The sequence below is a fragment of the Bos grunniens genome, chromosome 10 (genome assembly GCF_055505025.1).
Source record: "Bos grunniens cultivar Pamir isolate PY7600 chromosome 10, Bosgru_T2T1.0, whole genome shotgun sequence".
Taxonomy (NCBI): domain Eukaryota; kingdom Metazoa; phylum Chordata; class Mammalia; order Artiodactyla; family Bovidae; genus Bos; species Bos grunniens.
In genome coordinates, this window is record NC_141174.1 from 20,099,086 (window position 1) to 20,126,805 (window position 27,720).

A 27,720-nucleotide genomic window follows, 5' to 3' on the forward strand; every position below is an offset into this window, starting at 1 on the left:
CAGTAACATCATTTTAAAGAGGGGCTGAACCCAATCGGCGAAGCCCAGGTGAAATGCCTCTGGAGGAAAATGTAAAGAAAAGAAGCGGAGGCAGCGTCCATCCACCAGAAGCCTGTAGGCTCTGCCGGGCCAGGACACTTCCCTCCTTCCCTCCGCTGAGAATTCCTTGCCTCTCCCATCAGGGTCCCCACAGAGCTCTCCCAGAGGGTGCTGTAAGTTTTTGAGATCAGGACTTGCAGTTCGACTCTGGGTTTCAAAAGCGCCTCTGCTTTCACCTTCCAAGACAGCTGCCTCCCCTTCCTCTGCTTCAGCCACGGCGGTGGATGAAAAACTTGGCTGTTTATCCAGGTCTCAGTCACCTGCACCCTGATCCTCTCCGGGGCATTACTCCACAACTTTGCTCCACAACTTTCAACTCCTGTTGGGAGACTGCAGGTAAAAAAAAAAAAAAAAAAAAAAAAAAACACAGCTTCATGATGTGGGGCAGACATCAACAGATATTTAACAAAGAAACCAGAGCCAGCAGCGGAGACCAGGAGGAAACCAGGAAGGAAGGGGGTGAGTACTCGGGTGGAATACAGTGATGGATTCATGCGGCTGAACGGTGCTTCCCAAGGGACCCTGTTGAAAAGCAATGGACTCCAGTCTGACTATGGTATGTGGTGGCCAAGGCCCTGTCCTCAGCCAGTCAGCATTGTCATCACTGTCCTTCGTGAGGCCACATTGAGTGGTAACACTTTGAGGGATGGCGTTTGTGCTAAGTGACAGAATCAGCACTGTAAAAGTTTTCAACAGACTGAAACAATCAAATCTAATGAGATGAAATGTGATTGAGATAAATGTAAAATTTTGAATGCAGAAGGAACACCTAAAATACTGCATGTGAATAAGTATCGGATGTTGGAGTTGCTTCTGTGCTCACGTGGGATAGAGACCAAAAAAAAGAGTAATCTTAGGTTGTATCATTGGGCTTCCTAGGTGACGCTAGTGTAAAGAACCCTCCTGCCAAACAAAGCAGGAGACAGAAGCGGGTTCAATCCCTGGGACGGAAGGGTCCCCTGGAGGAGGAAATGGTACCCCACTTCAGTATTCTTCCTGGGAGAATCCCATAGACAGAGGAGCCTGGCAGGCTACAATCCAGGGGGTCGCAAAGAGTCAGACACAACTGAGTGTCTGAGTACATAGCACAGGTTGCATCACAGGGCATTTGGGACCCAGGAGTGAAGAAGTGGTTACAGTGCTGAACACTGCGTCCATTTCCGCCTATTGCCCTGAAGGGAGCCCAGGCAAGCAAGCGGCCAGGATGTCCTCACGGGGACTGAGGCCAAGGTTGGTAACTGGCAATGAGAAGGCCAAGGATGCTTGGTCCAGGAGAAAAGACTGGAGTGTGGAGAGACCTAGAGAAAGCGGGGTGGTGCTTTCCGTTGGGGCTTCAGAGGACAGAGCCAGGCCCAAGAGGCTGGCAGGAGAGTCAGTGCAGGGCATCCCACAGACCTGTGTGCAAACCCAGCTGAGTGACCTGGCAATCACCTTAGCCCTCTGAACCTTGAACCTCAGCTGTACAGCAGGGACGCTGGTCTGTCTCTGCTCCAGAACTGCCCACAGGATCAAACTACAGCCACAAAGTGCTCAGCAGAGCACCAGAAGCATTGTAAGGGCTGCAAAGGGTGTACTTCTTGTTTACTATTAGGTAGTAGTTCAAGGGGGACAATTTGGGGTTTCATGCAAAAGAATCCTCTAGCCCTGGGAGCATCCCTTCTACAGAATGCAGTTTGGGCAGGTTACGGACATTCAGGCAGCTTATAGTACTGAGAATGGAATGCTCTTGAGTACTTTGCCGCCCCGGCGAGACTGATGCCAAGTCTCGCTCTTGGCCTCAAGGGAGACTTTAGCCCTGCCTTTGAGAGAAGACCTGTGTTTGGTCCCTCCTGCCACTGCACTGCAGAACAGCCAGTCACAGGTGACGGCTGGACCTGGAAAGCTGTCCTGAACTTAGTTCAGTGGTTCCTGGTACCCCCACTAAGGGAGGCTTAACGGCCATGAAGGTAGAGACCATGGACATGGCTGGGAAGTTGAAAGGCATGTAGGTATCAGGGGGAGGTGGATGTCCCTGGATGTGCCCTCTGAGGGCCTCTTTCATAAAGAGTCACGTGTTGGGGGGTGTGTCTCTGGGATGGGGGGCTCACCACACCCCAGCTGAGGACTTCCCTCAATGCCACTTCCTGCTGCTGCTTCTGGGCAGTTCTCTGGCAAGTTAAGCACTGGGGCCCAGCGGACAGGCCGTGTGACTTGCAGGAGGAAACCACTTAGGGGATTAAGCTGACAAATCTCCCACACAGAATTCACCGGGGCTTGAAGCACAGGAGGCAGGGCCTCCAGGCTGCCTCCCATACCTCTAGACAGCAGGCAGAGGGTGTCGCAGCCCCGCAAACTGGAATTCTGGTGCATCGCTTCCCTGGCAACAGAAGGGAGGCTGTCACGGGTGCTGCAGAGGCAGCTAGGGGACTTCCCCTGGAGCCCTGGGCACTGGCTCCCTGTCTCGGCAGACAGGCTGCCTGCTGGCTGGGGTTTACCGTACTGTGCCACTTCCCTGTCAGCCACCTCCTGACCGCCCTGCTTACTCTTGTCCTTCTGGTGGTCCTCCGATGGCCTTTTCGAGGTTGAATCCTCATGTGTGCGTGCGTGCGTGCTCTGTCGGGTCTGACTCTTTGCGGCCCCCGTGGGCTGCAGGCTTCTCTGTCTGTGGAATTTTCCAGGCAAGAATACTGGAATGGGTGGCCATTTCCTTCTCCAGAGCATCTTCCCAACCCAGGGATCGAACCTGAGTCTCCTACATCTCCTGCCTTGGCTGGAGGATTCTTTACCCCTGAGCCGCATGGGAAAGCCGCATGAAAGTAAGGGCTACCACAAATATATAGCAAATCCTGCATTCTTGGAATGAGGATGACCAAGGAAGCCTACTCTTTCGCGGTGCTTCAGAGTCTAGGACCTGCAACAATCTGTCAAACTTTGCTGGGGTGTTTGGGTGGAGATTCTTGGACTTAGCGGGAAGGGGGCTGAGGTGATGGTTGACAGCCTCATCTTCTGCCAGTCTCTTCTGATGGCACACCATGGCACTTGGACCAAGCTGGGGATAAAAAACAGTGTTTATCAACTGGTGAACCTAAGTCATGTGGATGGGGGTGGTGAGAGAGTGGTGAAGGAGCAATGGGGCCTCTCTGTCCAGCAAAGACACTGAAAAAGGCCTGCCTTTGTCCCCATGACCACATGAGGGAGGGAGGGAATTGTCCACAGGTGAAGTCTGTATTCGTGTTTTTATTTTTTTACAGCTCCTAATGAAACTTCTTATGGTCACTTAAATTGAGAAATAAGTGACCATATAACATTATGTTAAGTTCGGGTATACACTATAATGTTCCAATATTTGTATATTACAAAATGATCTCTACCAATAAGTCTAGTTAACAGGCATCACTGCATAGAGTTAAACATTTTTTTCTCGTCATAAGAACTTTTAAGGTCTACTGTTAGCAACTTTCAGATACGTAAGGGAGTATTAACTGTTATCAAGCTGTACACTACATCCCCATGACTTATTTATTATATATTATTTATTACATAACTGAAAGTGGGGATTTCTGTTGACCCCTCGACCCTTTTCACCCACCCACAAGCCTCCACATCTGACAACCATCAAGTGTTCTCTGTATCTGTATGTTTAGGTTTAGGGGGAGGGGGCTTTTTGTTGCTTTTTTAGGTTCTACGTATCAATAGATCTTATTTTTTCCTTCTCTTTATGACTTATTTCACTCAGCATAATGTCTTCAGAGGTCCATCCATCTCGTCTCCAATGGCAAGATTTCCTTCCTTTTTATGGCCTAGTAATATTCTTGAAACTCCAATACTTTGGCCACCACATGCGAACAGTTGACTCATTGGAAAAGACCCTGACGCTGGGAGGGATTGGGGCAGGAGGAGAAGGGGATGACAGAGGATGAGATGGCTGGATGGCGTCACTGACTCGATGGACATGAGTTTGGATAAACTCTGGGAGTTGGTGATGGATGAGGAGGCCTGGTGTGCTGCAATTCATGGGGTTGCAGAGCCGGACATGACTGAGCAACTGAACTGAATATTCCCATATGCGTGCGCACACACATACCACTTTTTCTTTGTCCATTCATCCATCCATGGACACTTGGGTTGCTTCTGCATCTTGGCTATTGTAAATAATGCTGCAGGGGATGTGTATATCTTTTCAAGTGAGTTGTTTTCAAATCCTTGGAATCAATACCAAAAACTAGAATTGCTGGATCATATGGTAGTTCTATCTTTAGTATTTTGAGGAGTTTCCATACTGTTTTCCGTAGTGGTTGTGCCAGTTTACACTCCTACCAACAGTGGGACACTCTTGTCAATATTTGTTGTTTGTTGTCTTTTTGATAATAGCCATTCTAACAGGTGCGAGGCGATACCTCATCACTTTGATTTACATTTCTTTGATTAGTGGTGTTGAGCACTTTTCATGTACCTGTAGACCATCGGTACATCTTCTTTGGGGAGTTGTCTATTAAGATCCTCTGCCCATTTTTTAAAGTTGAGATAGCATTTGTATATAACGTTTTATGTTTCATGTGTATAACATTATGGTTCTATATCTGTATACACTAGAGCAGATCACACCAAAAATTTAGTTTCCATTCATCACCATACAGTTGATCCCTTTTAGCCATTTCACCCATACCCTCTGCTAACCACTACTGTCTTCTGTATCTACATGTTTGTGTTTGTTTGGCTTGTTCATTTATTTTACTTTTTTATATCCCATGTATGAGTGAAATCATACAAAATTTGTCTTTCTCCATCTTGGTTTACTTAGCATAATACCCTTGAGGTCCATCCGTGTTGCTGCAAATGGCAAGATTTCATCCTTTTATGGCTAATATTCCATTACTATATATATATATTGGGGCTTCCCTGATAGCTCAGTTGGTTAAGAATCTGCCTGTAATGCAGGAGACTCCAGTTTGATTCCTGGGTTGGGAAGATCCGCTGGAGAAGGGATAAGCTACCCACTCCAGTATTCTTGGGCTTCCCTTGTGGCTCAGCTGGTAAAGAATCTGCTTGCAATGTGGGAGACCTGAGTTTGATCCTTTGGTTGGGAGGATCCCTGGGGGAAGGGAAAGGCTACCCACTCCAGTATTCTGGCCTGGAGAATTCCATAGACTGTATAGTCCATGGGGTCGCAAAGAGTCGGACATGACTGAGCAACTTCACTTTTACACACACCCACCCACCCCCACCCACCCACCCCCACCCCCACCCACCTTTATCCATTCTCCCATTGATGGGTGCTTAGGTTGTTTCCACAGCTTGGCTGTAAATAATGATAAACATGGGAGTGCAGATATCTTTTCAGACTGGTGTTTTCATGCTCTTTGGATAAAAACCCAGCAGTGGGGCAACTGGATCATGTGCTAATCTATTACTTTTTGGGGAACCTGCCTACTGTTTTCCATAGTGGCTTTACCGATTTCTTCTTGGTGTTGCTTCTCACCAACAGTGTACAAGGGTTGCCTTTTTGCCACATTGTCATCAATACTTGTTATTTCTTGACTTTTTGGTAATAGCTGTTCAAGCAGACATGAGGTGATAGCTCATGATTTCAATTTGCATTTTTCTAATAATTAGTGGTGATGAACATTATATCCATGTGTCTGTTGGCCATCTGTATTATTTTTTGGAAAATTTTCTATTCAGAAGATTCTCTGCCCATTTTTTAATTGGTTTGTTTGTTGTTGTTAAGTTGTATATGATGTGATGTGCTTAATCGCTCAGTCATGTCCGACTCTTTGCAACCCCATGAACTGTAACCCACCAGGCACCTCTGTCCAAGGGGATTCTCCAGACAAAAATACTGGAGTGGATTACCATTTCCTTCTCCAGGGGATCTTCTCGACCCAGGGATCGAACCCAGGTCTCCTGCGTTGCAGGCAGATTCTTTACCAACCGAGCTACAAGGGAAGCCCCATTGAGTTTTATGAGTTCTTTATATACTTTGGATATTAATCCCTTATCAGATATATGATTTACAAATATCTTCTCTGCTTCAGAAGTGGTCTTTTCACTTTTAGGTGGTTTCCTTTGCTGTACAGAAGCTTTTTAGTTTAGAGTGCCACTTGCTTAGTGTTGCTTCTGGCGTCAGATCCAAAAAAATCATCACTGAGACTGATGTCAAGGAGCTTACCCTGTATGTTTTCTTCTAGGAGTTTTATGGTTTCAGGTCTTATATTCAAGTCTTTTATCCATTATGAGTTAACTTTTGTGTATGATGTAAAATAGTGGCACAGATTCATTCTTTTGCATGTGATTATTAGTTTTCCTAACACCAGCTATTAAAGAAACTATCCATTCCCCATTGTGTATTCTTGCCTCCTTTATTATAAGTTAACCATATATGTGTGGGTTTATTTCTGGGCTATTTATTCTTTTTCATTGATGTGTCTTGTGTTTTATGCCAATACCATACTGTGTTATTGTAGCTCTGTAATAAAATTTGAAATCAGCATGATGCCTCCAGTTTTTTGATTCTTTAGCAACCCTGATTTGCCTATTCAGGGTCTCTTATGATACCATACAAATTTTAGGATTGTTTATTCTATTCCTGTGAAAAATGCCATTGGAATTTTGACAGGGATTCCTTTGAATTTGTTGACTGCTTTGGCTGGTATGGAAATTTTAACAATACTCTTCTAATCCATAAGCATTGAACATCTTTTCAATTGTGTCTTCAATTTCTTTCATTAACATCTTGTATTTTCCAGTGTACATGTCTTTTATCTCCTTGGTTAAATTTATTCTGAGACATTTTATTCTTTTTTTATGTAACTGTGTGTGGGATTGTCTTCTTAATATCTTTTGATAATTTGTTGGTGTTATTAGAACCACAAAATTTTTGTGTGTTGATTTGTGTCCTGCAACTTTACTAAATTTTTAAATTAGTTTTAATAGTTTTTTGGTGAAGTCTTTAGTGTTTTCTATATGTAATATGTCATTTTCATATGGTGATAGTTTTACTTCTTCCTTTCCAATTTGGATGCCTTTTGTTTCTTTTTATTGCCTAATTGATCTAACAAGAACTTGCAATACTATAATAAATATGAGTGGTGAGAGTGGGCATCCTTGTCTTGTTCCTGATCCTAGTGGAGACACTTTCAGCTTTTCAAAGTTGAGTATGCAAACTGTGGGCTTGTCATATGTGGCCTTTAATATGTTGAGGCATGTTCCCTCCATATCACATTGCTGAAAGTTATCATTAATGAACATGGAAAACTCCAAGGACTTTCTCTGCATATGTTAAGTTAATCATATGATTTTTGTCCTGCCTTTTGCTAATGTGGTGTATAACAATGATTGACAGATTGTGGGTGTATCACGTTGTTGAATCGTCTTTACATCCCTGGCATAAATCCCACTTGATCATGATGTATGATCCTTTAAATGTAATGTTGGATTCTGTTTTCTAATGTTTTGTTGAGGACTTTTTGTATCTATGTTCATCAGGGATATTGATGAACATCTATTTTGGGGATTATTGAGAAGGAAGCTGCCTGGTTCTGGACTTTTATATGTTAGGAGGTTGGTGGTTGCTGATTCAGTCTCATTACTAGCAATAGATCTGTTCATTTTCTCTTTCTTGGATGATTCAGTCTTGGTAGGTGGTTTGTTTTTAAGAATTTATCCATTTCTTCTAGGTGTCCAGTTTTTGGAGCGTATAATTTCTCATTGTAGTCTTTTATGAACCTTTGTATTTCTGTGGTATCAGTTGTAAAGTTTCTTCTTTCATTTCTGATTTTATTTCAGTCCTCTCTCTCTCTTTTTTTTTTTTTATGTGTCTGGCTATAGGTTTGTCAATTATGTTTCTTTTCAAAGAAGCATCTTTTCTGCTGGTTGTCTTTTTAGCCTCTATTTCATTTATTTCTGCTCTGATTTATTTCCTTCCTTCTACAAACTTTGATCATCATTTCTTCTTTTTCTAGTCCCTTGCAATGTAAAGTGAGGTTGTTTATTTGAGATCTTTTTTTTTTTTTTGACATAGCCCTAATGGCTGTGAATTTCCCTCTTGGAATTGCATTTGTTGCATCCTACAAATTTTGGTATGTTATGTTCCCATTTTCACTTGTCTCAAAGCATTTTTAAAAATTTCTCATTTGATTTCTTCTTAGGCACTTTGGTTGTTTATGAACATGTTGTTTAATCTCCATCTATTTAAATTTTCTAATTTTCTTCTTGTAACTGATTTCTAGTTTTGTAGTTGAAACAGATGCTTGATATGATCTCACTATTTCTTAAATTTATTGACTTGCTTTGTGGCCCAACATACCTATCCTGGAGAAATGTTCCATGTTCACTTGAGAGAACATGTATTCTTTTGCTTTTGAATGAATTCTTATGTATCTGTTAAGTCCATCTTGTCTAATGCAACACTTAAGGTTTGGATTTTCATATTAGTTTTCTGTCTAGATGATCTACCCAATGATATAAGTGGGGTTTTAAATTTTCTATTATTTTATTGCTATCCATTTTGCTTTTTGGGTCTGTTTAGTATTTGCCTTATATATTTAAGTGTTCCCAGGTTGGGTGCATAAGTATTTAGAAATGTTTTTGTTGAATTGATTCCTTTAGAGTTAAGTCAGGATCTTCTTTGTCTCATATTAAAGTTTGTTTTAAAACCCACTTTGTCTGATACCCAACCCAGCTTTCTTTTGGCTTCCATTTGCATGGAGTATCTTTTTCTATCCCTTCCTATTCTGTCTGTTTCATTACATCTGAAGTGAGAGTCTTGGAGGCAGCATATAGTTGGGGCTTGTATTTTCTTGGAGAATTTAGTCCATCTATGTTAAAAGTAATCATTGACATGTATGTACCTATTATCATTTTGCTAATTGTCTTCTGGCTGTTTTGTAATTCCTGTTCCTTTCTTTTTCTCTTGCTTGCTTCCTCTGTAATTTGATTTTCGGTAGTGGTATGCTTGGGTTCATTTCTTTCATTGTTTGTGTATCTGTTCTAGGTTTTCTGCTTTGTGGTTTTTTAAAAAAAGATGTTTTACATTCCACGTATAAGTGATAACATGCACTACTTTTCTTTCTCTGTCTGACTTCACCAAGCATATATTAGACTCTTTAGGCTTATCCATGTTGACACAAATAGCAGAATTTTATTCTTTTCTATAGATGTTTATTCTTTATTCTTTTTTATGAATGTTTGGGTTCATTTGTATTAGACCCTCTGATTTCTGTGCTTTGATATATTTCTTTTTTCAGGTTTTGGAAGGTTTTAGCTGTAATTTCATCAGATGCATTTCTGACCCATTTTTCTCACTTCTCCTTCTGGGACCTCTATAGTGTGAATGTTAGTATGCTTGATGTTGTCTCAGAGATCCTTTAACCTGTTCTCATTATTTAAAACTTGGTTTTCTTTTTGTTGTTTTGATTGAGTGATTTTCATTAGTCTATCTTTCAGATCATTTATGCATTCTGTATCATTTAGTCTGCTGTTAATTCCTTTTAGTGCATTTTTTCACTTCAGTTATTCTTCAGTTCTGAGTGGTTCTTTGTAATAGTAATAATGTTTACAAGGAATTCATTAATATCTATTTTCTCTAATTCAGTTAGTATTCTTATTACTAACGCTTTGAACTCTTTAGCTGGAAAATTGTTTTTTTTAAACCAGTTATTTGACCTGCGTTTTGGTTTTGTGTTTCATAATTTTATTTATTTATTTTTTGGCTGTGCTGCTTCAGGGCACGTGGGATCTTCCCAGAACCCAGGACTGAAGTCATGTCTCCTGCATTGGCGGGTGGATTCTTTACCACTGAGCCACCAGGGAAGCCCTGGTATATTGTTTATTTCTGTTTTGCTCATTGTTTTCTCAGTGGTTGTCTCTTTTCTTTCAGTTGAAACAAATTCTTCTGTCTTCTCAGTTTGCTGAACTTTCTGCATCTCTATGAAATTAGGTAAAGCAGTTACCCATCCTGGTCTTGAAGGGGTATCCCTGTATGAGCTTTGGGGGTTCCTAGCGTCTTTGGATCTAGTATGAGCATGAGTCTTGTCTTCTGCAGGGTGGGCTGGTAGCTATCACCTTGGTAGGAGACAGGACTGGAGATAGAAGGGCTGTGGCCAGAGCCAGATGTGAGCTGTCTTCTCTGCTCAGAGGCCAACACCACCCTATTGGGGGTAGGGTCAGGTTCCAAGCTGCTGAAACAAGGGCACTGAACACAAGGTCCAAGTTGGCTTCATTCTCTCTAAGTGTGTGCTAGCCTCCCTCCAAGCACTGGCAAAAGGGAAGCATTGCTGGAGCAAGAGCAGCCACAGTGGGTGTTTGACATGGATGTGGGTGCAGGCTCTGGCAATTCCAGCACCAGTCAGAGCTCTGAACCACTGCCAATCCTCTGCCTCTGTGAGCACCAGCAATGGACACCCTCACCTCGTACAAATGCTGCACCAGGTCTGAGATGGTTCCACCTCCCAGCTCCCTCAAGGGTGCTCCCCTTGACTGCAACAGGCCCTGCCCCCATGTGGAGCTGCACCAACAGAGCAAGTGTGGGCTGGAGTGGGTGCGCAGCTCAGGCTGGGTGTGTGTGAGGGCAGTCACAGGAAACCCACAGGGAACTGGCAGAGTCCTGGACAGTTTCAATCCGCTGCTTCTGCCTTCTTTCAGCAGTAAGCATGTGCATGCTTTTCATAGCAGAATCTGTTTCTTACAGCTCCACTGTCAGTTCCTCTATTTTCAAGCCAGCCAACCACTCTAATGGCAGAAAGTAAAGAGGAACTAAAGAGCCTCTTGATGAGGGTGGAAGAGGAGAGTGAAAAAGCTGGCTTAAAACTGAACATTCAAAAAAGCTTACATCAAGGCATCTGGTCCCATCACTTCATGGCAAATAAAAGGGGAAAAAGTGGAAGCAGTGACAGATTTTATTTTCTTGGGCTCCAAAATCACTTTGGACAGTGACTATAGCCATGAAATTAAAAGACACTCCTTGGAAGGAAAGCTATGAGAAACCTAGACAGTGTATTAAAAAGCAGAGACATCACTTTGCCAACAAAGGCCCGTATAGTCAAAGCTATAGTTTTCCCAGTGGTCGTTTATGGATATGAGAGTTGGACCACAAAGAAAGCCAAGCACTGAAGAATTGATGCTTTAGAACTGTGGTGTTGGAGAAGACTCTTGAGAGTCCCTTGGATTGCAAGGAGATCAAATCATTCAATCTTAAAGACAATCAACCCTGAATATCCCTTGGAAGGACTGATGCTGAAATCAAAGCTCCAATACTTTGGCCACTTGATGCAAAGATCCCCATGCTGGGAAAGATTGAAGGCAAAAAGAGAAGGAAGAGGCAGAGGATGACATGGTTATATAGCATCACCAACTAAATGGACATAAGTTTGGGCAAATTCTGGGAGATAGTGAAGGACAGGGAAACCTGGCATGTTGCAGTCCATGGGGTTGCAAGGAGTCTGACACGACTGACTGACTGAACAACAAAAGGTAATTCATACCCCCAGTGGCAAACCCTAGGGTTGGGGTGTGAAATATGTGAATCAAATGGCTCATTCCCCAGAAAGCCAGTTTTCCCCTCCTAAGGGTGCAGGTCCTGACCTGATTGCTTCTCTTCCCTTCCTACAGCCTTGGTTGTAAATGAGTCTGTCTGCCAGGCTCCAGATTGCTTTCAGTGAGAATTACTCCCGATGTATCCTTAATGTGTTCATGGAAGGGAGGTGAGCTCTGCCATTTTGATCTCCCACCCTCTTTTTCCTTAACTTTTGACACTTTGTAATGTAGGTCTAGGTGTGGGTTCCCATGGGTTCATCTTATCTGAGACTCTCAAATAAGATGTATGTTTCCTTATCCAGGTTAGGAAACTTTTCTGCCATTATTTCTTCAAATAAGTTTTCTTCCTCTTCTCTCTCCTTCTCTTGGGGCCCTTAAAATACAAATGATGGTCCATTTGACTTTGTCCCATAAGTCCCTTAAGCTATTTTTATTTTTGGCTGCTCTGATTGGGTGAGTTCTACTGCGCTGTCTTTGAGTTCAATGATCTTTTTCTCTGCATCACCTGTGTGTCGAACCCTTCCACTGTATTTCTTGGTTCAGTAACTGTATTCTTCCACTCTGTGACTTCTTGGTATTTCTTACATGTTCCATCACTGAAACTGATGAAATTTCATCACTGAAATTCTCACTTTGCTCATGCATTCTTCTCCCAAGCTTCATAAGCACCTCTAAGACAATGTATTTGAAGTCTTTACCAGGCAGATCACCTATCTCCATTTCATTCAAGTCTTTTTCGGAGGTTTTATCTTGCTTTTTCATTTTGAACATTTCCTTTGTTTCTTCATCCTTCTTGACTGTGTTGGTTTCTGTGCATTAGATAAAACAGCTACTTCTTCAGTCTTTAAGGAGTGGCCTCGTGTAGTGGATGAACCTTATTGCTCTACCCTGTCCTATTTCTCAGAGCAAACCTTTATGATTGTCCAAGATGCTTTTTAAATTTTTAACAGCCTCTAATAGTTGAGGGTGTAAAGACACCTGCCAGTATTCTAAAGAGGAGGATTTCAGTCAGCACCTCTACTCTGGCTAATTAGAAGCCAGACCTTCAGGCAGCAGCTTTTAAATTGTGCAAATATACCTCTCTACAGGGAAGACTGAGAGATGGGCATTTCTCCCTGTGCTGAAACTTGATAGCTAGTTAAGAACTATTTCTTTTTTTTTTTTTTTTTTTGCTGCCAATCCATTGAACCCATGAATATGAGTTCCATTGGCCACTGGATACAGGCAATCAAGGGGTATCCCCTGGGTAACAGCCATAAAGACAGAGTACCAGATATAAAAACTGGGGCATCAGATACAGACTCCATTCCTGGAAATAATGGTGCTCTGGAGAACAGCAAAGGTAGAGTGTGAAGACAGTGCCTGTCTCCCACGGTCTCTGGAGAGGATTACAGTTGGCCGTTAGATGTGTGTTTAATTAGAAGCCACCCCTCAGGCTTTAACTAGGAAGACAAGCTAATAGGTTTCTTTCACAGAAAGGCTGGGCACTTCCATCTGTCACCTCTCTGCTGTGCCCTGCAAATGATGGCCAGTTAAGAACTCTTTCTCCATTTGTTACAATCTTGTGGTACCCATGTACATAAACTCCACTGGCCACCCAAGGTAGGAGACCTAGAGGAGTCCCCTGGGTAGTGGCCACAAAAACCGGGGGTGTTGGACAAGGGTATAAGCTCCTTTCTGGGAGATGCTAACCAGTTGGAGCAAAGCAGAGGGAAAACACAAAGATATCAATAGTAACAGCTGGCTCCCATCTTTGTAGAGTACTTCAGTAGTCCCCTAGATGTGTGTGTTAAGTTAGATGCTTGCTCCTCAGACCACTGCTTTGAAAGTAAGAGTGAAGTTGCTCAGTCGTGTCTGACTCTTTGCGTCCCCATGGACTGTAGCCTACCAGGCTCATCCATCCATGGGATTTTCCAGGCAAGAATACTGGAATGGGTTGCCATTTCCTTCTCCAGGAGATCTTCCCAACCCAGGGATTGAACACGGGTCTCCCACATTGTAGACAGGCACTTTACCATCTGAGCCACAGGAAAGTTCTTAAGAACTTAAGGCCATTGCCTTAAGATAAGCTACAAAACCTCTGGGTGCTTTTCAGTTGTCAGCCTTGCATGATCCATCTAAGGACTGCTTCTCAGTTCACTATAGCCTTGTGGTCTTGTGGGCACAAACCTCATTGCCTTTCAAAGCTAGATGTTTTGGGGATTCATCTCTCAGGTGCAGGTCTTAATAATTTGGGAGCCAAAAGTGGGGTCCAAACCCTTGGCTCCATGGGGAGAAGCTCAGGTTTGTGAGTTTCCTCCTGATCCTGTGCTGCAGGGTGGGTTTATAGTGAGATTGTGTCTCAGCCTGTCCTTCCCATGTGGGATTTTCTCATTTGCCTGATGTAGGAGTCATTCATGTAATCTAGTGCAGGGTTTTGGATTTGGTGTGTTCAAGGGAAGACACAAGTTCAGGATCCTTTTCCATTGCCATCTTGAACTGGAGCCTTGTATTCTGGTGTTGAGGATTTAAGGTAGAATGGCTCTGAACCCATGGGAACCAGAGGAGAAGAGGCCTACGGGAGAAAAAGGGCATATTCTGTGACCAGCCTCTCCCTGAGAAGTAGGGTGTGTCTGTTTCCCCTCCCCATGACTCTGGGCTTGAGAAAACATGGGCAAGTGACAGTAAGCCATTTTTAGACCTACTTTTTAAGAAGACTGGCCCTGTCCACCTTGGCCTCTTGGAGCTCTGAGTACCATGTTAACAACCCAACCACTGTGCTAGAAAGAAGACGGGGAGAAGCTCTGAGACTGTATGGAGAGGGGAACTGGCCCTGCTGGGTTCAGTCTTTCACTGTTACCACTGAGGGGCAGGAATGTGAGTGAAGTCACACTGGGCTTTCCAAGCCAGTCCAGCTGCATATGACTGAGTCACCCCAGTTAATGCCACGTGGAGGAGAAGAATCACCCAGCTGAGCCCTGCCCAAATTCCTGACCTGTGAAAGGGTGCATAATACAGTGGTGGTGGTTTGAACAACTAAGTATGAAGAAGCTTAAGTGGCCATAGATGACTAGAGCACTGGCTGAAGGAAGAGATCCTGGCCGGTAACACCGACTCCCAGGTGTCCTGCTGCAGCCTTGGCAGGCAGTCGGGAGGCATTTGGACTTTTGCCTAGGTTTATACTTGGGAGCTGATCTTGTTTTGTTCTTCTCAGTCTGTCGCTTTAGCAAACAGACTGCAAAGACCTTGGGCATGGTTTTCCAACAGATGGGCTTAGAAGTATAAGCTGAAAGTCTCTTCTTTGACTTTCAATTGCTAAAAACAGGGACCAACTTTGAAATCCATGACTTCTATCTGCTCACTGGTAAAGATACAAAGCTGGTAGCAGGTTATTACAGCAACATCAGTAATGAGATGTGATTAGACCAGGGTGTAAAATTAACATTGTTGCAGTTTATCCTAAGGAGGGAAGAGTGTTAGATACAATATTTAGAAGTTGGTTTTAAAACAAAGATTTTAATTGGCTTCTGCTAAGCAAATGCTTCTCGGTTTTAAAAAAAGGAAAAATTGGGAGTAGGGTGAGGTGAGGCTGAGAATTCTCAACCACTGTACAAATGGCTGCTCAAAGGATAACTCTATCCTTTTGGCTCGACCTACTGAGGAGCACCAAGGTGTCCAGGTATGTCAAGCCAGATGACCCCTTTGCCTGTAACACCTGGCATTTACATGCCATTCCGTTATTCAGAAGAGCTGGCCAAGAATTTTTGAAAGCTTAGAGGAGAGTTTCTCAGAATGGTTCAGGCCTAGGCCAGGGAATTGGAAATTAGGCCACCTCTCCAGGTGGTACTGATGCATTCTTAAGTATAGCTTCTCAAAGCCTCTTTACCTCCAGATTTGGCCTGTGATTAGACGAAGGTGTTTCTCTGAACTGAAACTTTAGGGAGGACGTCTATGTTTCTTCGGTGTAACATTTTCATTTGGGGCTGCATAGGTCTTTGTTCCTGTGTGAGGGCTTTCTCTGGTGTAACGAGCAGGGGTGGCGGTGGCGGTGTAAGGGTTGCTCGTTATGGTGGCTTCTCTTGTTCTGGAGCACAGGCTTTAGGCACGTGGGGTTCAGTAGCTGTGCACAGGATTAGTTGCCCTGCAGCACGTGGAAGCTTCCTAGACCAGAGATCAAACCCGTGTCCCCTGTATTGGCAGGTAGATTCTTAACCACTGGACCACCTGGGAAGTCCAGAACATCTGTGTTGAATGTTGAAGCACTTTTCAGTTTCCTCTCTGCTAAAGGGTCCCAGGGGAGGTGGTTTCCTCTTAGTCCTCTGGCCTTTAGGACACTCTGTTGTCTTCCCTGGCTCCTAGGCCCACCCCATTTATAGCCCAGTGTCTGTGATGCTCATTTTCTAGATCCCTTTGGTGCAATGATCTATACAATCAGGTCATGCAAGGGGCCCATAGGTTGGAAATAATATAACTGAGAAAGTACAGAGTACGTACTGGCTCTGAAATTAGAGGCCTAGGTCTAAATCCCAGCTCTACCATTCACCAGATATTCAAACAAATGATTTGATCTCTCTGGGCTTCAGTTTCTTATTTCTGTAAAGTGGCAACAATTAGAGCACCCTCCTCACAGGGCTGTTATAAGTACTCAGAGAGCAAATGCATATATGGCAATTGTCTTTAATGGATATTATGTGATTAGATTGTGGAAGAGAAGGGGCTGGAAACCATGGCACATGAGGACAAGTTGAGAGAATAAAGAATTCTTATCCTGGGGAAGAAATAATATTGGGAAGACTTGATATTTTCCAACATATTGATGGTTATTACCTGGGAAGGGAAATCTGTATTTATGTAATTCAAAATGATAGGGCTGTGGGTAGTTGCAAAAATGAAAGGGAAATGGATTTTCCCTGAATAAAAGGCACTTTTTAAGAAGAGGAGGAAATGTAAAGATAAAATGTTCTGTGTCAGGAAGTAGTGAGCTTCCCATCACTAGATGTATTCAAACCCGCCCAGGTGCCTGAACTTGTGGCTGTGTGACGAAAAAGAGACTGACTACTGAGAAGGGAGGTGGAAAGGTAACTTTGAAGATCTGTTTCCACCTCGAGTCTATAACTCATGGCTCCAAGTTTATTTAAGGAGAGCAGAATCCACTAGAAAAGGTGATGAGATGGCATCTTTGCAAAGTGGTTCCTGGCCTCACTTAATTCTTGGCTTCAAGCCCGGGAAAGCACTTAATCACCATTGATCAACTAACTTGGAGACATAATCTTTTTCCTGTAACTTGCATCCACCGGTCCATTTTTCCCTGTCTCGTACCACAGGGATCAAAGCTGGTTTCTCCTTCACACCACAGTGTCAAGCATTTAAAGATAATGATCAGTAGTTCTGTATCCCCAAACGCCTCTATCCTCCACCGGATCTTTTCTCTTTTGGGGTAGAATTGTTTGCTCCCAGTGCCTGTATATGAAATTCAATGTTCATACTCCAACTGAATCTTTAATATTAAGCTAGACTGCATTTACAGCACATGTTTTAATAGGCATATCCTCATTAATTTGATATACCCAGGTGTCTCAGTGGTAAAGAATCTACCTGCCAATGCAGGAGGCACAAGAGACGTGGGTTTGCTGCTTGGGTGAGGAAGATCCCCTGGAGGAGGGCATGGCAACCCACTCCAGTATTCTTGCCTGGGAAATCCCATGCACAGAGGAGCTTGAAGGGCTACAGTCCATGGGGTCAAAAAAGTCAGGTAACACGCATTAATTTTATCTGTGCCTACATAGGTCTGAATTTATCTTTGTACCAACTGCAACAGAAGAGTTTGCTAAGCATATTCATTGTCTTAAGATTGTGGAGCAATGCTTAAGCGGCTTAAGAGAAGTAACTTGTTCAAATACCCCTAAGTTCCTCAGAAAAATTACTAGGTCAGTTACAAATCCATTTCCACTCTTTACTGTGACAAGGGACCGAAGAACTGCCTCCAGGCAACTTTATTAATAAGCTACCTCTAGCTTGCTATTGGGAGAAGGAAATGGCAACCCACTCCAGTATTCTTGCCTGGAGAATCCTGTGGACAGAGGAGCCTGGAGGGCTGCTGTCCATAGGGTCGCACAGAGTTGGATACGACTGAAGCGACTTAGCATGCATGCATGCATTGGAGAAGGAAATGGCAACCCACTCCAGTATTCTTGCCTGGAGAATCCCAGGGACATAGGACCCTGGTGGGCTGCCGTCTATGGGGTCGCACAGAGTCGGACACGACTGAAGCGACTTAGCAGCAGCAGCAGCTTGCTGTTTGGACTTGAGTAAAATTCCTTTCTTAAATTTGTTTTCTCAGAGCTTAGATTCCCAGGAACACGGAATAGGTGAGGGTAGGGGTGTGGTGGGAGTGCCTGTGTGCAGTGGTGGCGGCTAGACTTGGTGAAGGAAATGACTCTCTCGGGTTTGGCATGAGCGATCTGGAGGCACACACTCAGATGTCCACCTACCCACCGTCTAGTTACATAAACGTGTGCAGTGAGTTGGGGGTATGAGGGCAGTAGGGAGTGGAGGTGTCAGTGCTGAGTGAGAGAACCCACACCCTCCCAGACATTTATACTTTTGCCTAGAGAGCTGGATTTGATTGATAGCCATTTTGTGATTCTTTTCCTACATGCTGAGTTATAGAATGCATAGGAGAGGTGCTGTTGGGTGGGCTCATTAGAGATTCCTGCTGCTGCTAAGTCACTTCAGTTGTGTCCGACTCTGTGTGACCCCATGGACTGCAGCCTTCCAGGCTCCTCCATCCATGGGATTCTCCAGGCAAGAGTACTGGAGTGGGGCGCCACTGCCTGCCTGCTAAGTTGCTTCAGTTGTGTCGACTCTTTAAGATGCTATGAACTGTAGTCCACCAGGCTCCTCTGTCCATAGGATTCTCCAGGCAAGAATACTGGAGTGGGTTGCCATGCCCTACTTAGGGGATCATTCGGACCCAGGGATCGAAATTGCGTCTCCTGTATCTCTTGTGTTCACAGGCAGGTTCTTTACCACTAGCCTCATTAGAGATTCAGGGGTGTTCTAATGTGTAAGGAGATCGGCTCCTTTAGAACAGAGCACTTTGGTTAAGGAGAGATGCCTGCATCCTAGAACACGAGATGAGCCCTGTTAAGGAATGCATTTAACAACACAGAGTAAGATACCCAAAGCTTTGGGGATTTTGCCTGGGAGATCCATGGGTCCTGAGAGAGACAACTTGGAGGATAAAATGAATGGCATGTATTTGAAGGTGGGGCTGGCTGTTCTGGCAGAGCAGCTCTTTAAGGGGCATAGTGAGGTGTGCTCATTTAGAGGAAGTAACAGGAGGAGGATGTTTGAGATAAGCATGTTCACAGGACCAAAGGCAAGCACGGAGAAGGAGGTTGATGAGAGGCATTATGAAAGGCAGGGAAGGTGAAAGCTCTCTTGGGTCCCAGGTATGATGGCTCAGATGTCCTAAGGCATGAAAGGGGAGATGCTGGGTTTTTAAGGCTGAAGGACCAGAAGGGCTAATCTGAAAAGGAAACAAAGGAGCACGACACTGGCAGACTCTCTCCACTGGGGAGACGAGGGAGATGAGAGGAAAAGGAGGGCAGTGAGGGGACAAGCAGCAACTAAAACCAAGGCTATGGATGATCTCTGAAAAGGCAGCCAGTGTCTTCGAGTCTTTGAGCTGCAGCCTACCTAAAGCACCCAGAGAAAAGAGCAACCCTTTCCTTCTCTCTGTACACAGGTGCAGAAAACGGCTGTGATGCAGCAGAGGGTTTAGGTAAAGATTCCTTAAGTTTGCAGCAGGTATGAGGGCAGTCGGGAAACTTGCTGGTCTAGTAACTTTTAGGTTTGATAGGTTCTTGGAGATTAGGGTAAGCAGGCTGGGCTGAATCTGGAAGTTCGTGACTGGGATTCAACGCTCCCAGCCTGGGACTGAGTCTCCCATCTTCATACACCTGTGAGGACATACACTGTGCACTTGACCGAAGGTTCTCCCACTGGCTCCCAAGTTCAACCTCTCTAATCTCCTCAAGGTTACCAAGGTCATTCCTTGCTGACCCGGTAAGTGGTCTCTTATTCATGGTGGTCAGGACACTCCAGTGATGTTCAGGTAACATATGAATAGTTAACAAATAGTCAAATGGCAGCAAGTTTCATGCAAAGGAGGCTCTAAATTATTTTTTAGTACAAAAAAAAAAGTTCTTTATTTTGCCTAAAATCTCTTTATAACTTGTTTCCTCCTGCAATTGGTGTCAGCCAACCTGTCGAAATAATACTCAGGTGTCTGGACACTGTTAACATATTATTAACCGGGGGATTTTTGCAAAAAACTAATGCCTGTGGTTGGTGATTTTTTATGTAAGTGAATATTGAAATGTCTCCAGTCAGTAACATTTGGGTAACAAGACATTAATACATCCCTGGTTAGTAATGAGTTAAGAGCCTTGTGCTGTAGCATCTATTTGTCTTAATTACTAATAGGCATGAACATCCTCTTGTTAACACTATTCCTCAAAAACCCTGCTTCTAAGTCATCACTTGGAAGTTGCAAAAAGTACTAAGTTCTCACTCCAGACCTGCTAATCACAGATCCTGGGCACGCAACCTGGTGACCCGTGTTTTACCCAGCCCTCCAGGTGACGGCGACGCAAGCTTGAGTCCCTGTTCTAAAATGCACCTGACCAATATTAAGCAGAGTGGACGAACTCATTCTGGCTCTTCCATCCTTCTCCAATTAGCATGTCAGGGCTCTCTCTCAGAAAAACAACACAAAAGCCTGAACATATTGGAGCTGAGGACAGTGAAAGGCGTTTATTGAGTGCCTTGAATTTGCCAGCCACTGGCTTTACACACATGACCCCACTTAATCCTTAAAATAATACGAGATAAAATAGTAATTTTACCAGATAGGAAACCGAACTCAAAGCTGTTAGGTAATTTACCTAAAGACACAGCTACTACATAATGGATGGGGTCTGCATGCGTGCCCAGTTGTGCCTGACTCTGCAACCCTTTCTTTGGACATTAGCACGCCAGGCTCCTCTGTCCCGTGTGACTTTCCAGGCAAGAATACTGGAGTTGGTTGCCATTTCCTCCTCCAGGGGATCTTCCTGGCCTAGGGATTGAACCCATGTCTCCTGCGTCTCCTGTATTGCAGGCGGATTCTTTAATGCAGAGCCATGAGGGAAGCCCAGATGGGATTTGAGTCCAAGTCAGATGTCTTTATCAGAGTATGTTGATTCCTTATGGATAGCTCAGTAGTGGCATAATTCATACAGGGAAAAGGTAACCAATAATACTGTGCTATTACTCTTTTAAAATAACACAGCTCCTCTTTAACGATGCCGAAGTCTTTACTGTTTAAGCACATTTCTGACCAAAGTGGGCCACCATGCACTTCAGTCTCAATTTTGCTCACTCTGGGGAGATTGCACCAGGTAGCTACATGTGTCTGCTGTGCGACCGTCATCTGTCCAGGTCATTGTCAACTACACGCAAATGGCTTACGCTTGCTGGGCCTATTTCTTCTGCTCTTGTGTCACCATTTATATCTTCATGTACGGAGCTAGTAATCCAACCCAACCCAATCTGTTTACCACCGGCAGCAGATTCAAGAGCACAACCAACTGGCTCCTCCGGTCAGCTCAGAAGATCCTCCATCAATGCAGGTCAACAGCACTTTCTCCCAGAAACTGTCAACCCACACCCAAACCCTTCAGAAACAATGTGTAAACCTTCTAAACCAGGTAAAACAAAACAAAAAAAAAACCCCTACTTTTTTACTTGCTAATTAGGGTATCCTGTGGCATCCAGTCTTAGCCTGCCTTATAATTCTAGAATTTGTAGGACTGTTGAACCAAATAAAAGGAAGAAACTGTCTGCTGTCAATTAGCTGCACCACTGGAGAGGAACAGTGGCGTGGCAGATTTTAAAAATTTGGTTCCATTTGGCTTTGGAATGCATTATGATTTTTTCAGTAGATTAACTTTCCTAATTATATTTTGCACAGTCTAATATTAGCAGGCATTTGTATTCCCTGAGCATATAACATCTAACACTGAGAGCTGGGAGATGCAGAAGACGAGTCCAAAAATGTACTGGTCTCAAGGAATGACAATGTATGGAAAACACACATATGGATAATGAAGAGGGAACTAATTATAAAGTGCTCTGCAAATATTAAATCATAAGCAGAAAAGGCAAATCAGGAATTCTCTATGGATATGTGAATAGAGAATAAAAAAAATTTCTAAAAATTCTAAAAGGGACAAACTTTCAAGAATCATCTTGGGTGATATGGAGTGTGATGGAAAAATAAGGATACAAGGAGGGTCAGTGAGATATACTGGGTGGTCTTTCAAATAAGAATACCTCAAGCAATAATACCAAAGCGTTTTAAAAGAGCGTTTAAAATGAATTTTATTATTTGAATTTTACAAGTAGTCTTTAAAGGCTTCAAACAAGAACTCTGTTGCAAAACTCTAATAAATAGCTTGCCCCAAGTCCCCAAACAAAATGTAAGACAAAATAAAAACTAAACTCAGAAGGATAAGCAAGACTTCAGAATGCTTGGATGTTAGTGCTATTTCTCATTTACAAAGAAATATCAGGCAATGTACAATCTCCTTCATACAAGTCAAAGGGAGAAAGAGACAGACAATTGAGATCTTTACAAAGCACTCCGAAATCTTCCTATTTCCATGAGAGAAATGTCACCAGAAAGAAAAAAAATCCCATGAAGAAGTCACAATTATGAATGAATTTGTAGCATAAAAGTCTGGTGATGCGGGTTGGGGGAGAAGAGGGGAACTCCACCCCATTTTTTTTCAGGGATGGAGAGAGGAATGGGTGGAGATTATTTGGGGCAGGGAACTTCCGAGCAGATACCGCTGGATTGCTGAACATTCCCTTAGACCAGAGTCACCACTGAAGGGCGCAGGTGACAATTTGGTGACAACTGTGAAGGCAAGAAACAAGGCCACCAGGGGCTCTCCCGGGGCCTCTCAACACTAGTGACCCAGTGTCTCTGTTCTGTGCAGGACCAAGAGCCTTGGAACAATGGCCAGGGGCCCAAAGCAGCTGCATCACTAGACAAGAAAAGCAGCATATCAATCACTTCTGCAGCAGAATCCTGCAGCTGGCCACACAAGGATGCAGGAAATGCTGGGCAGAAATTGTACACGGGACATGCAGGTCTCAAAAGGCCATTCCATCACCACAGTCATTGCTCCTAACAAGTAAGGATTAAAGTTCACAACTCAACATTCATTTTTTTCCTAGTTACAAATACTGGTAAAGTCTTGCTTTGGAGAGAAGGATTTACTAATTCATCAGTAAGATCATTTTGAACAAGATAAAAATACAATTTTGCCACATTGATAACTTTAAAAATCTCAAACAGAAACTATCCTTTTGACCAAAATGCATACAAATCTTAAGATTTTTTTTTTTAGTTTGGAGGAATTCTGAAACCAATTACTGTTTGGACCCAGGAAGCAATAGAAAGGCTGATTCCAACACAGAGGGACTCACTTAAGCCAAACAAAGGGCTCTGGCTCAGAGGGCACACAGCGCCTGGGACCATTTTCCCAGGGAAAGGTAGGAGAAAGTAGTGATGTCATAATGCAAGATGGAAAAGGGGCGTGGCCCATAGGCTCTGTCTCTGCCTCTCTCTGGTTCATTGATTTGTTAAGTACCCCAATACTGCTGATCTCTGTAAGACAGGGACAGACATCACTAGTTCATGCACAAGCCATTTGAGGGAGGCAGGTATTTTCTGAAAGCACCTCCCTCCCCAGGCATTTTTAGGAACAAAGGTAAGGAAATCCCCCTCCCCAAATAAGCAGTTTTAAAAAACTTTATTTTCCTAGGAACAATGACATTTGTCAGGATAACAAAGGAAAGCTTGGATTACCTGAAATAGATAAGAAAGAGCTGTAATAGAGGCAGATGGGCCAGTGTCAGGGGGCAGGGAGGGTCCTAGGCCCAGCTTCTTTTTAAATACATAACAGATAAAGATATTGTGCAAAAAAATAAAGACATTCACATTTTAGCAGTTAAACTTTTATTTTACTTTTTTAAAATTTTTATTTACCTTTTTCATTTTCTTTTCTACAAAAGGCAGATAATGATTGTTGATCTGCAATTGTCAGGCTGTGCACTCCCCAAAAGGGGGCAAAGTCGGAAGCTGGGGCAGGAGCTCAGAGGGCGCCTCCAATGGGCGGGACTAAGGGGAAGGCAGCCCTGCGGCCGCCTCTTCCGGCCTAGCTCATGTCGATGGTGTTGAAGACCCACTCTGTGAACTTCTTCAGCTTGTCGGAGGCATTCTGGGACTCCTCCTGCAGCCTCAGGTTGTCCTCTCGCAAGTGCTGAACCTCCGCCTGAAGGTGAGCTTTGTCTTCTTTTTCCTGGGAGGGTGAGCAGAGCAAGAGAACTAAGAGGGTGGTCCCATTCTGCCCAGCCGCTAGGCGTGGCTGTGGATCTGTAAGCCCCCTTCACGCTACTAAACAGCTGACACAGGGCCAGCTGCTGGGTCTTCATTATTGACCGGCGGATTTCTGCAGGAACTAAAGCCTATGGCTGACAATTTTTATTTTGGCCGGCCCAAAATTATTTCACTGACACTCTGCAGGTTATTACGTTCGATAGTTACACCTGATACACCTGTAAAGTCTTCTCCAGCACCGTGGGTTTCATTTTCATGTTCCATATTGGAATCAATCACTAAGGTTTTTTTGTCTTTTTGCTAGTCCAATAGTCACATCGTCTGAATCAGAAGTATAATTTGAAGAACTATTATCTTCTGAGACGCTAGTATATATGTCACTAGGACAAGCAGAGACAGTATCGGCATCAGATTCACTGAAAAATTCTTCCTCACTCAATTTCACAGTACGTCATTTTTGAAAACTTTATGGAAATAAACTTGCGTTTATAACATACACAAGGTTGGAACAAAACCTAACAGCCAAATGTGAATGATAATGACAATCATACGGTGTATATGGTCATGTTAACTGTATCACTCTACAAGATACTGACACATCTCCGGTCAAGAATATGTTAAGATGTCCTCACCCAGGGAACAGGACTTACAGAGAATGTAAACACATGAGTGCATAGTTTAATGTCTGTTAAGTTATAAGGGCTGTCTTAATAATATAAAGTCACTCAAGAAACCAACAGCAACTGGTTCTTTTGGTGCAGGAGCCTGAATAACACTAAGGACGTGTGTGTACATCTGGGCTGTGGTTCAGGGGTGAGGAGATTGGGATAGGGCCCAGAGGGGGCTGGCTGAGGTTTAAAGGCATTTTACCAAAAAAAAGGAATGCTTTTTCTGTATACATATGACAATGAAAGCCTTCTCACACTGTGCGTGTCAGTGGGAACCAAGCTCCAAGCAGACCCCTAAAATGTGTGTATTGAGAAAGCAGGGAGAACGCCCACAACTTATTCCACTGAAACTGCTGACAAAGGGCTCTCTCAGTTCAAGGCAGCTTGCATGGACAGGATAACCTGCTTGGAGAATATGTTTACCTTCTTCAGATCTTCTCGAAGCATCTTCAGCATACCTTCCAGCTGGTCCACTTTAGAAGCCAGAGTGGGAGAGGAATCTTTACTGCTGGGAACAAGAAACAAAAGACCATGTAGGCAGGAGTTCTCTGTGGCTGGGTTTGTTTGGTGTTTCTTTTCTTTTTTTTTAAAGGAGTTGGCTGTATTTATAAAATGATTTTCAATGTCAAATTACTCAGTATGGTGACACAATGTACCTTTTCATTTTTAAAAAAGGGAAATGGCAGTCTGAACAAAAGGTAATACAAGCGTAAACTACAGCCAATCAATAGCTTCCTTAAAGATTCTGCATCTTTGTGACAAAAAGATACGGGACAATACGTGAAAATGGTCTCTTTGGCAGCGCAAGAGGGGCTTTCTGGCAGATACAACTGTCGAACAGTGAAATGAATCTCTTTAGTGGCTTTAAGAAGAGTTACTCCTCTGTGTGTACCTGTTGGGTGGGGCAAGGCCTTATCTTGGGGCAACCCAGGTAAGTAAAGCCTGTGGCCACTCAACCCAGTGGCAGCTATGTTACTGCGTCCATCTCTTAAGACTACATCTTTCAGAAGTTTTTCATACGCACGTGCGCTCAACTGCTCAGTTGCATCGACTCTTTCCAACCCCACGGACTATAGCCTGCCAGGCTCCTCTGTCCATAGGATTTTCCCAGGCAAGAATACTGGTGTGGGTTGCCATTCCCTCCTCCAGGGGATTTTCCCCACCCAGGGACTGAACCTGGGTCTCCTGCATTGGCAGGCAAATTCTTTACTACTAGTGTCTTAAGCTCTTTACTATTATGATCAGCAAACTCTAAGGCCCACAACTTTCTCCCATTTCATTTTAGTGCTAAAAATGCTTCTAAGCCAAAAGGAGAGGAGGCTAGGGGAAAAGAAACATGTGTAATCGGCTGGACAGACCACACAGCTGGGCAAGGGCCGGGAGACCTATCAACTCTTCTTCACTGACTCTTCTCTACTTGAATTCAAGCCTCCAAAAGTTTCTGGGTGAATTCTAGCCAAAGACACCACCTCAGCCTCCCACGAACAAAGAATCTGAAGGTTCCCATAGAGACAAGAGGCAGCTGCCTCTTTCCACAGGTCAAGGGGAGGAAGAAGTGGCGACTGGACAAATGCTTGGCATCATGAAATAAGAGGTACTTTTCATTTTGTTTTTTAATTAAAATTTTTTTTAACACCAAAAACATTCCATGCCACCATGCACCTGTTGTAGATCTAAGATTAGCAGAAAACATGGACACAGCTTATTTAAAGTAAATTTACTTTTTCAAGTTAGAATTCCCTGACCTAAAATAAACTGTGTCCATGTCCTCAGCAGGCCCAGCATGGATGTCACAAGGCTGTAAATAAAATGGAATGATAATGACCTCCCAACTTCTAAGGCAGGATGACCAACTGAAACCTGACAGTGAATGGATTTTAAAAGGGAAGTGCTCAGCTGAAATCCACAACCTCACAGGCCGGTCTGGATGCACTGAAGGCCAAAGATGTGACAGAACAAGAGTGGTTCTGAGCAGAAAACACTGATGCTGGGGCACGACTGTTCTTCACAAGCCACCGAGGCCACCCTCCCCCACCTTTGGGAGGGCTGACACAGCCACAGCAGGTTGTCAGTAACTCTCAGTAGTCTATCTTGACTTCTGAAGGTTTGCAAAGAAAAGTTCTGTGTCTGTGACTATACTGATCATCTTTAAAAACATTTAACTTTATTTGCATTTGCTCATCCACACCGAACAAAGACCTAGTCATCACCCTCATCTTAGGCTTCTACAGATCCTACAAAGATTTAAGAACTGTTTAATAACCCTTTCTCACGAGAAGTCTTTGCTCGCTCAGACTTCTCTTCACCCTACATTTAGGGCTCTCCTCTGGACTCTGCACATTTTTAAAAAAAGTTCCCAACAGCCAAATTAACCACCGTTTTACCTCCCTAACTGTCCCAACAACAGGATAAATGAAGCATCTGTCTGTTACACTCACAACAAAAGATCCATTACTCGGATACTTTCTCTGTGAAGAGTGTTTCCTTACAGACTTGCTTCAGTCTTCAGGCACAAGTCCCCAGTGTATTTGTACAATCTATGCCAACCTCACTCTTCCTGTTACTGGCTGTTTCTGACTAAGTTTTTATAGATGCCCGGATTCTTGTTGTTGTTTAGTCACTAAGTTGTGTCCGACTCTGTGACTCCATGAACTGTAGCCCACCAGGCTCCTCTGTCCCTGGGATTTCCCAAGCAAGAATACTGGAGTGGGTTGCCACTTCTTTCTCCAGGGGATCTTCCCAACCCAGGGATCGAACCCGTGTCTCCTGCTTGTTAGATGAATTCTTTACCACTGAGCCACCTGGGAGCCCAACACCTGGATTCTTAATCATCCTCAAAAGGTTTTAAGAGATTTCAAACTGATGAAATCATTCTGCATCAAGAGGGCTTACTATGACTGTTGGGATGCTTTTATTTATAGAAACATCACGCATTTATCCAACAGCCTCAGCATTTGCAAACTGATGGGAAAGTGAAAAAGTCAGCCTCTACATAGTTAGGAGAAGCCA

General features: G+C 43.6%; 1 protein-coding gene and 2 long non-coding RNA genes across 12 annotated transcripts in view; 2 read left to right on the forward strand and 1 right to left on the reverse strand.

Annotated features, from left to right (window-relative positions):
• Positions 1-26,849, forward strand: LOC147364067 (uncharacterized). 4 transcript variants are annotated; one of them, XR_015134080.1, is made up of 3 exons: positions 1-558; positions 25,997-26,305; positions 26,485-26,849. It is a non-coding gene; the product is annotated as an uncharacterized LOC147364067 (long non-coding RNA). The 4 variants fall into 4 exon arrangements; XR_015134083.1 differs by having other exon boundaries at positions 12-435; XR_015134081.1 differs by having other exon boundaries at positions 15-558; positions 26,140-26,305.
• LOC147364068 (uncharacterized) lies at positions 21,114-24,007 on the forward strand. Its single transcript, XR_015134086.1, has 2 exons — positions 21,114-22,835; positions 23,052-24,007. It is a non-coding gene; the product is annotated as an uncharacterized LOC147364068 (long non-coding RNA).
• SIPA1L1 (signal induced proliferation associated 1 like 1) overlaps positions 21,992-27,720 on the reverse strand; it is a 190,357-nt gene continuing 184,628 nt past the window's right edge. For 6 of the 7 annotated variants that reach the window (XM_086319958.1, XM_086319964.1, XM_086319960.1 and 3 more), the window contains 2 exons: positions 25,135-25,219; positions 21,992-24,005 (listed from right to left, as the gene is read on the reverse strand). In XM_086319958.1, coding sequence (XP_086176084.1) covers positions 23,862-24,005; positions 25,135-25,219 — 229 coding nt within the window. In that variant the 3' untranslated portion in view covers positions 21,992-23,861. The remainder of the gene's footprint in view (positions 24,006-25,134; positions 25,220-27,720) is intronic. The other variant, XM_086319962.1, reaches the window with a different exon arrangement.